The sequence below is a fragment of the Homalodisca vitripennis genome, unplaced genomic scaffold (genome assembly GCF_021130785.1).
Source record: "Homalodisca vitripennis isolate AUS2020 unplaced genomic scaffold, UT_GWSS_2.1 ScUCBcl_1950;HRSCAF=6220, whole genome shotgun sequence".
In the NCBI taxonomy this organism is placed as follows: Eukaryota; Metazoa; Arthropoda; class Insecta; order Hemiptera; family Cicadellidae; genus Homalodisca; species Homalodisca vitripennis.
Window position 1 is genome coordinate 30,968 of NW_025778059.1, and position 10,337 is coordinate 41,304.

The following is a 10,337-nucleotide window of genomic DNA, read 5'->3' on the forward strand; positions in this document are numbered from 1 at the left end:
AAAAATTTTAATATCATAAACTAGCCTCTAATGAATGTCATTAAAGATATGTCACACAGAGGATATAAAGCACCTAAAATATAGCCTGCCACTGCAGAAATTTTGAAGTGCCACCGAGAGCGTACTCTTTTCTTGTTAGCTGTATTGAGCCAAAGGTTCACAGTGCTGAGGGATTGACTTAATCACGCTTCTCGTACACATCGCGGTAATTGCGACAAGAGCGTGTGAGAGAACAAAACAACGAGAAGGCCCGTCCAAAGGTTCTCAGTGCTGAGGGATTGACATAATCACGCTTCTCGCACAGATCGCAGTAATTGCGACAAGAGCGTGTGAGATATAAAACAACTGGAAGGCCTTTCAAAGGTTCTCAGTGCTGAGGGATTGACATAATCACGCTTCTCGTACAGATCGCAGTAATTGCGCAAGAGCGTGTGAGATATAAAACAACTGGAAGGCCTTTCAAAGGTTCTCAGTGCTGAGGGATTGACATAATCACGCTTCTCGCACAGATCGCAGTAATTGCGACAAGAGCGTGTGAGAGACAAAACAACTAGAAGGCCGTCCAAAGGTTCTCAGTGCTGAGGGATTGACATAATCACGCTTCTCGTACAGATCGCGGTAATTACGACAAGAGCGTGTGAGAGGACAAAACAACTGGAAGGCTGTCCAAAGGTTCTCAGTGCTGAGGGATTGACATAATCACGCTTCTCGTACAGATCGCAGTAATTGCGACAAGAGCGTGTGAGAGACAAAACAACTGGAAGGCCGTCCAAAGGTTTTGCAACCCGGACTCAGTTTAACTCAGCAGTTAATAAGATTACTCACCCGAGCCTCGCGTGCCAAGTTTTTCCTGAGAACTGTTCAGCGAACCGTGATTCAGGCTTAGTGATCCCCGCACTAAATCCAGGTGGTGGAAACACGTCAAACACTGGCAGGCACTGCAGATATACTGGATAATCTCATCAGTGTATTAAATTAAATACAGACACATTGTGAAAAATAGGATTAAATTAAAATATGACACTTCGGGTGTAACAGAAAGAGGGACTCGCTAGGCAGACAGAAATAGTGGCTATCTATTCAGACCAGACGGATAGACAGACGGACAGATCAAAGATGTGATGACGTCATGTACACAATGGGGCCGGACAGCGGTTAGTCTGGAAATAACCGTCTTGTCCTATCGACTAGCCTACTGCCAAAAATAAATGACTTTTCCGGAAGATTACTTATGAGACCATCCCTTCTTTAAAACTGAGTTCATCTTTATTCTTTATCCTCTGTGATTCATGTGGCCACTTTCTGACAAATGACCGCTTTGTGACATCGCTAAAAGGGTTCGTCAGTGGCCAGTGCCCGTAGACAAAATCATAACTGTTAAGCCATTTTGTTCTTCCTTTCATTCTTCTTCTGTCGGAGGCGTCACTTTATACTCGGACGTTTGTGTGTAATCAATCTAAATTTGGCAACGATTTCTCAGCATAAGTTAATTTATTTACGTCATTTAAACACTTGTACCTACCTGAGTCTGGCTCATGTGGTCATGTATACACAGTAAAGAGTTATAACTAAACACATTTCATGCATTACTATAAAGTAGCCATTTCCAAATGTATATTCCATGTCCCCCATTCGTTACTGTTAAAAGCTCTTTGGAGAGAACGTGACTAGTGAACGGAATTGACCGTTTTGTTTGTAAAAAGCATTTTGAAAACGTGTTCATTTATAAATCCTAAACATGCCACAATCTATGTAGACTACATTACATACATGTAGTTACTAGTGGAATTAATTATTAGATTAGAACATTTAATTTCATGATATATAGGTTGTTTAATCTTTATACTCTTGACCTTTACTTGATTTAGCAATACAATAAAGGCAGTAAAAACCGATTTCAGCTGGATGTATAGAAATGGCGTTGAGTTTTCTATATAAAGAAAAAGTTTTCATTCATGCACTTTTACGTCCTTATTTTTTATCATAGCATTATCGGAAATATCTTATTTAAAATTACTTATTAATATGTATTCAGAACGTTTTTAGTGTTTAAATAACGAAGCACAAGTTGTAATAATGAAGTACAACAGTTTGAGTTTTTCCAGAATGTGCAATAAAAAATATCTAAAAAATGGAAAGGCCTATGGAGGCGTATTAATCATACATTAAAAATGAGACATCTCTCATAATTGTACGACTAAAACTACTGTCATAAAATTGCACGAAGTTCAACATTGTTTTAAAGGAGCTAAAATAAGACGGGCCCACTATAAACGGCTATTAAATATTTAATAAAAATATAGAGACAATATCAAGAGGTTTGAAGTATTTTACAAAATATAGTAATTATACGTATTTGGTGTCAAAGAATAGTATAGAGAGTGAGAGGTCTGTTGTTAACAAACTTGAACAACAGGCTAATAAACCAATCGATTTAGAAAAGTGTGCAGCGTCGGGTATGTAATAATCGTTAATATGTAACGGAAATGCGTTTCTTATTTAAGAATGTAATAACGTTACGCGTTACGTATTTCACACTGTTAAAGAACTGTTATTTGTACGCGGGCTATTCATTTCTAGCCAGATGGAACTTCCGGATTTTAAAACTCCTACTGAAGAAACTACGTGACTAATATATCTAGTTTACACCGACATTTTATCTTGGGCCTACATTAAACTTAAGAGGTACTTCTTGAGCCAGGCCATACTCAGGTCATTCCTCTTAACGGCCGGTCAGGAAGGCTTTTACCCTCGTAGCTCGAATATTTTATGGTATGTTGCTTTAGTGCAGCACTACTAGCTTGTATTGTCATAGAAATATATTTTAAAGAATTATAAAGTCAATTCAAAACCTGAAATTATTAGTTTTTAAATAGGTTAAATTACGCGTATAAACCTATAATAAATAGTTGTAATCTGTAATGAGTAGGTATTTTCCTCCGACTTTATTCTTACCATTGCGGTATCAGGGGAAATCAGAAGAAACCTCTCCTCCCCTTAATTTACTGTAATGTCGCCTTTATTTCATTACTATGAAGGTACAACCCTAGGGCTTGCTGCAATAATTTACTGATTATGAGTTAAGACATTATTATTCTATAATCTAACACAGGATAGGTAGACATTGGAAATTAAAAAAAATAACTAAATTATTTTTTATTTATATAGGGTACGTTTAAACTGTGTCTGGTATCTCAAAATTTTATACATTTTTTAAGATAGTATAAATATGGAATTTTGCCATATTTTTAACAACAATTATAAATATAAAATTAGAATTTCAAAATTTCGCTGAAATTATTCAATATGGTGACCAAGTTTAAAATTTGTTATGAATCATCCCTTATTTCTTTATTTAAAAACGTTTAAACATTTTTATTTTGGAAATATTTTAACTTACTAGTTCAAGAGCTACAGCCTATTAAAATTAAAAAATATTAAAACCTTGTTTTATTTTCAATAGTGCTAGAAAATGTAAGTTGTTTCCTTTAAAAAAAACGTCGTCTACCATATTAGAAAATTGTGGCGAAAATCGATAATTACCAATTAATTACTTGAACCTTATCAAAGAACCCCCTTATTAAGGGGAGGGAATCCCTGTTTGAGTTGCCTCGTTTGACACCTAGAAGCGAAATTTGAAATCCATATTTTTATTGTTATTAAAAAGTCCCCTATTTAAACTTTTGTGTTAAGATACCAACGGTTGCGCAGGTAAAATGAAAACCCGGTATGCATATGTAGGCTATTAAGATTAGATTATAACGAGTAGATTGAAAATGAACTAGAAAACAGAGCTATAATGAAAACAAGCTAAGTTTGAGGAGAACGACACACAGCCATAGGTCACATTTTTACGCTTAGTAAGAAATTTTCTAAATTTGATTTGAAAACTATCTGAATTGTTATACTGTTTCCGATCTCAGTAGGTCTAATTAATTCTTTGTAAAAGGTATAGGTCCGGAACTCATATAATATATTTCCTGATTTGTGACAACTATGCAGAATTCAACTTACTTGTTAAGAAGTCGTAGCACCTTTACTAAGTCTACTCAAACCAGTTCGGGAAACTTCCAGACAACTTGTGCACAGTCTAAGCTTGTACATGCGTGTCCTCAGTTCAGACAACTATATTGTAAATAACTTCGAATCGTGAAACTGAAAAAATGCATACAGGCTTCTATATTTAAAAAATAATTACAACCCCCATACGTATACAACCCTAAATTTCGCTTGTTTTGTCTAACAGGCAGGATATTTGTACACCCCGGATATTAGTTAGCCTGTACTCTAAAAAGCCGATAACGTTGAATTATGCAGCTAGGCATTGTCTTCCTGACACGCAATTCAGTATTAGAAATGTTCTGTACGTTTCCGATAATAGCATTTTCTGATTCCAGATATAGAAATGTTTAGTTAGAAGCCCCCAAAATTGACATGTAGGATAAAGTAAACATATAGTTAATTCTTCAAATAACACGAGTACATACATCAAAAGTCCGCAGTTCAAGATATTCTTACTATCTCATTACTATAAATTGAATGTATATTTGTGTTCGTGAGGTTCTGGAAATGACATAGTGAGTATTGTTTTTCGTCAGTTTATAAATGAATACGGCCTCCCTTTTGCTGGGTGACATGTACATATAAACTTAACTATCCTTACCTAACCCAAACTAACCTAACCTAAACTAACATAACCTAACGTAACCTAACCTAAACTTAACTAACCTAACCTAAACTGATCTACTCTACCTAACCCAAACTAACCAAACCTAACCTAACCGAACCTAACCTAAACTAAGCAAACCTAACCTAACATAACCTAACGTAACCTAAACTAAACTAACCTAACGTAACCCTAACCTAAACTAACCTAACCTAAAGTAACCTAACCTAACCTAAACTAACCTAGCCTAACTTAAACTAACCTAACCAAACCATTATTTGCATACATATGTAAGCAGTAGCCAAAAACGTCTTATACGTGAAAAAGCATGTCTTGTGCTACAGAATGCACCGACGCAGTATCACAAGATGGCTAGAGGTATAGGTCGTTAAAAGGCTCTTGACCATTGCCTATACGAGAAAAAGTATTTAGACCATCTCGATTGTCAGAAGTGTAGTCAGGTTTTGATTTCCCATGCGACTACTGATGGTTTGTAGTACCCTAGTGGGAGTTATACAACCACCACCACCCGGGCGTTGGTCAAGCGAATACCCCCCCCCCCCCGGTATAGTTCTAACCCTTGTACATGACCAAGCTCTGAAACTACCACCCCCATGTTGCTAATTGGGGTGTAAGTCCAGTCTTGGAACGTGATACGGGTCTGCCGTTACACTCCTTTGGAGTGACGTCACAGACTCCGGGGGTGTACTTCCATGTCGGCTATAGGGGGGGGGGGTGTAATGGTCGCGACTAAAGCAAGCTATTGAACTTCGGTGTGTGGATTGTTCGTATCTATTGATATGTCTAAAATACAAATTGATTCAATTACGTTCACTTTTGAAATATCTCTTTCTTACAGTATATGTAATCAATTTAACGTATAGTACTATCATACTTAGTGGTGATGAAAACTTAAAAATATGAAAAAAGAGTTTTTTGGAGATGACCAATTTGTTCCTTATGTGCAGATAAGGAAACAAATGTTTGTGTTACGTTCTTCCAACGCAAAAATTGTTATATCAACTTGTGAATTTTTTATTGTATTATAAACGAAGGAAGTGTGCTATTTTATATTAGCGATGATGGTTACCCTTAAGAACATTGTAAAAATGTTCGCTAACGCTCAGCAAAATGACCGTGATCGAACTCGATGTTGCTTATACAGCAAATGTCAAGCCTAAAGGTCGATTCGTTTCCGAAATTTCGCTCGGATTGAAGATTGAAATTATTCCAGCTCTTCGAGTGATAGATAGGCTTCGCTGGTATTCATTATTCCATGATTACATTTATAAATAGAGCAAAATACTAAAACTTGAATCATCTCTACTGATTAAAATAAATTAACATACAAATCCCATCCAAACCTGTTCTCTCTAACTTATTCCTAATTGCTCAAAGCTAATGTGAAGGAAAGTGAGTTAGAGACAAAGCGTCAACACAACTGTTTCTGTTGAGTTAATACTGTTACCTGAATACCCTCACTTCGAGGTCTTAACTCTGCACTACTTGAGTAGGGAGTTAAGGGTCTTAGGAAAAAATAATGAAATAAGCGTATTAATAGAATCCGTTTACAAAGTATGAAGACGTTACTCTAAACCTTATGTAATTCCAAGATCGAATAATTTGTATAAAATATTCAACTCAAATTGAATTAGAACAAAAGTTGAGCTGTAATTAACATCGACAGTAATTTGAGTGATCATGGTTGTAATCCAGGTTCATTAAGAGTTTAGGGATTTTGTTGTGGTAATTACATAATAGACAATAGACAATAGACAATAGACAATATTCTTTATTAACATATTCTTCAAGAACAGCTTTGCGTCAAATATAACATGTGGAATAAATTCATAAAAATGTACATTGTCAAGTGATTAAACATGATTTGAATCAAGAACAAAAAACTCATCAAGAGAATAAAATGGATGTTTTTTTAGCCAGTTGCCAAGCCGTTGTCTCAGGTGCTGGTCATCTGTCCCCTTCACTGCTGCTGGAAGATGGTTCCAAAGCTTGGATCCCATGTAGCTTGGCTTCTCTTCATATTTGGTCAGGCGGTGTACAGGGAGGCAGTAGTTTGTTGCATGTCGGGTGTTGTATGTGTGCAGTTGTGATCCAGTCTTGAGTGGATTCAGAGTCTTTGTTCTAGCATATGTTATGGTCTCAAGTATGTACAAATTCACTATAGTTAGGATTTTGAGCTCCTTGAACTTTTCCCTACATGATTCTCTGGGTGATAGATCACAAAGTGCCCTTATAGCTCTCTTTTTGTTGAATAAGTACACGTTGCACATTTGTCTTGGATGAGTTTCCCCAGACCAATAGCCCATATCGAAGATGCGTCTCAAAAAGAGATTAGTAGGCTATTTTGGCAGTGTTGAGATCACTAATGGTCTTAATTCTTCTTATTACGTAGATTCCTGTGCTTAATTTCCTACAGAGGTTATCCACATGAGGTGTCCAATTTAGATGTTCATCGAGTGTGATGCCAAGGTAGGTGGTGCTGTCAGTAGTTTCCAGGTCTGGCAGTCTTGTCACTGTTTGTTTTTTGTTTCCAAAAATTAATTGTTTTGTCTTTGATTGGTTTACAACTAAGCTGTTCTGTTTACAATAGTTAATTGCTGTGTTTTAAAGCTGTGGTGGCAGTGGTTGCTATAATATTTGGATTTTTATTTACCTAGCAGTAACACCGTGTCATCAGCATACATAAGTGGTGTACAATGGCTTTGTAACACATGAAGAGAAGTCATTCGTGAATAAAATGACTGGTCCCAGTACAGAACCTTGTGGCACACCTCTTGTTGTAGTCTGGGTTTTTGATTTCACAGACTGAATTGTTCCTTTATCCATGTGTTTAATCTCTACTATTTGTTTTCTGTTGAGAAGGTAGCTCTCAAACCAGTCAGCTGCTTTCCCCTCAATACCCAGGTTCTTAAGCTTTCCCAGAAGTTGATTATGGTCCAGACAGTCGAAGGCTTTAGAGTAGTCAAGGAGTATTGCCATAGGAATGTTGTCAGATTCTAAGTGGTCAATAATAGTTTCGACTAAGTCAACTATAGCTGTAGATGTTGACTTTCCTGCCATAAAACCATGCTGTTTGTTGTTTAACAGGTTATGTTGATACAAATGTTGTAATAATCTGGCTAGGACAAGTTTCTCTATCACCTTAGAAAATGTGCTGATAAGGGAGATGGGCCTGTAGTTGTTTGCATCAGTTACATCACCTTTTTTAAATTTTGGGTAGACTTTTGCTACTTTTAGTAGTTCTGGAAATTTTCCTTGGGCAAAAGACTTATTAGCAATGTCAGTTAGTGGTAGCTGGATTTGTTCTTTGCAAGCTTTTACGATTTTTGCTGATATTCCATCCACCCCTGCAGACGGTTTTGCTTTGAATGTGTTAATTACACTGATTACTTCCTGTTCTGTAGTTGGGTGCAAGAAAAGGCTTGGTATGTTGTGATGTTGGTTTTGGGGAACTGGGAAAGTAGTGTTGATCTGACCATTTTGTTTTAGAGTGTTATCTGCAATCATGACAAAGTGATCGTTTAGATGGTTCGCAACGGCAGCTGGTTCATTTACTTCCCGTCCTTCTATATGCAAAGTTGTTGGTAGCATTTTTCTTTCTCCCATCTTCCTTTCATTATTAATGATTTTCCAAAGTGTTTTTGGTTTGTCATTTGATAGGGCAATACTCTTTGCTACTTCTAGTCGTTTAACAGTTCTTAGTTTCATATCATATGCTTTCTTTTTTGCCATTGCATCGTTCTTGTCCTCTTCTCGTCCTGTCAGGTTGTATTTGTCAAATGCCTCAAGGAAAATGTTCTTCAGTTGAACTGTCTCTCTGTCTGCAGAAACTTTTTGCTTTGTTCTTTTCCTTTTTGACTTGGTGACAGGGCAGGTTATGTCCAAAGCATTTGTCAGAATCTTGCAAAAATTTTCATATGATTCATCTACAGAGACTGACTCGAGAACTATTTTCCAGTCTTGTAGGTCTAGCAGACTCCCCATGTTCATGATGTTTCTCGAACTGAGTATTCTATTTTCTGAAGTCAAGGACTGATCTTTGTGTTTCATTATGTTTCTAATTGTACATAGTTGGGCAGTGTGGTCTGATATTGCTGTGTTAATGATCGTCACATTTAAGTATTCATGGTCCAGGTTCGTACAGACACAATCTATGGAGGTCTTTGATGTAGGCGTGATTCTAGTAGGAGGAAGAGACAGTCGTGTCATGTTATGACTTAAGAGAATTTTCCGACAGGTGTTTTTGGTCAGGTCCACTTTTTTATAATGTCAATATTAATATCTCCCATTATTAGCACCGGGTATTTTGATGTCGGTATTTTGTTTAATATCTCCGACATCATCTCAAGGTCTTCTTCCAGATTTCCCTGGTTTCTGTAGATACCCAGAACATAAACACATGTATGCTCTGTCTTAATTTTTACTAGAGCACCTTCTAATGTCAATTCTCTACAAAGATCAGATATGTCAATGGCCTCAGAGTGTAGTGAGATGTTTTCACTGGCATATATTGCAAACCTCTCCCTTCTGGTGATGTTTCCTGCTGAAGTATGTGATTAGTGTATATCCAGTAAGTCGTGTGTTAAGCAGGAGCGGTTGTTTTAGTCCATGTTCTGTAAGAATAAGTATGTCTGGTTTAGTACTGATTAGAAGTTCATTTACATGATCAATTTTGTTGGCTACTCTGTCAGTGTTTTGGTGGAGAATTTTAAGGATGTCGTGTGTTTGTCTTCCATTGCCAGTTTTTGCTATTTTCTAGTCCTTGGTTTTTGCTAGATGGCATTGTTCTAAAAATTACTTGATGACTTCTGAGACATTGTATTAGTACTGTCATTTGTTCTCAAGTAGGTGTCTGCTGTTCTCTTGATTTCGGTTGAAGATTCACCTATGTATTTGTTGAAGAAGTCTAAAAAAGTGTCATTGCTTTCGCGAATTTTTGCTGTCATTGGAGGTCCTTTGTGTACTCTAAAAGTTCCAAACCCTTTGGGTACTTAATTACTCTGGAAGAAGACCAGCTTGTTGTGCCAACCCAGGGCTCACGGTCATACTTTTAGTTTTCTAAAATATTGCTGCCGTAGATCATACATACAACAGTCCTCGAAAGTGACTTGTTTCGTAAGTGTATATGTACATATAATTTCAATAAACATTGAATCACAAAAAGTAAATATTACATCGAATCTCTCACTTTCCGGATGTAGGTGCTACCACTACACCACAGAGCCCAAAAGAAATACCTGTCAAACGACTTTTTACAATCATTAGATTTGTATAAGCGGTAATATACTGATTTAATTCTAATTGCCAGTAAATCACAAAAAGACTTGCTCCACCGAGACTCGAACCCTGATCTCTCAATGAAATTATGAACTCAATAAACCATACACACAGTAAGTTTGGCTAATAGGCTACATACATTATGACTTGGATTGTTTTGTTTCATACGAATTTCTAATACAGAGACATAATGGATTCGAATAAAAATGTATGCAAACTGTAAATAATGGTTATTTCCGTTCAATAAGTATTTTACAGTAAATGAAATGAAAACAGATATTTGTGTAGTAATTGTGTGAGGATATAGAGTTAGGACGTCATTAAACTCTCTTGTTACATCAACAAAATTACACAGTGATGTTTTTCTCAATCC

At 36.5% G+C, this 10,337-nt stretch overlaps 1 protein-coding gene across 1 annotated transcript; it reads right to left on the bottom strand.

Annotated features, from left to right (window-relative positions):
• Positions 1-825: 825 nt before the first annotated feature.
• Positions 826-8,896, bottom strand: LOC124371752 (the record flags this gene model as incomplete). The annotated part of the gene is made up of 3 exons (XM_046830093.1): positions 7,383-8,896; positions 6,612-6,808; positions 826-949 (listed from the first exon to the last, which is right to left on the bottom strand). Coding segments are annotated over exons 1-3 (1,835 nt in total), but the record flags the coding sequence as incomplete, so codon positions are not given.
• Between the last annotated feature and the right edge of the window lie 1,441 nt (positions 8,897-10,337).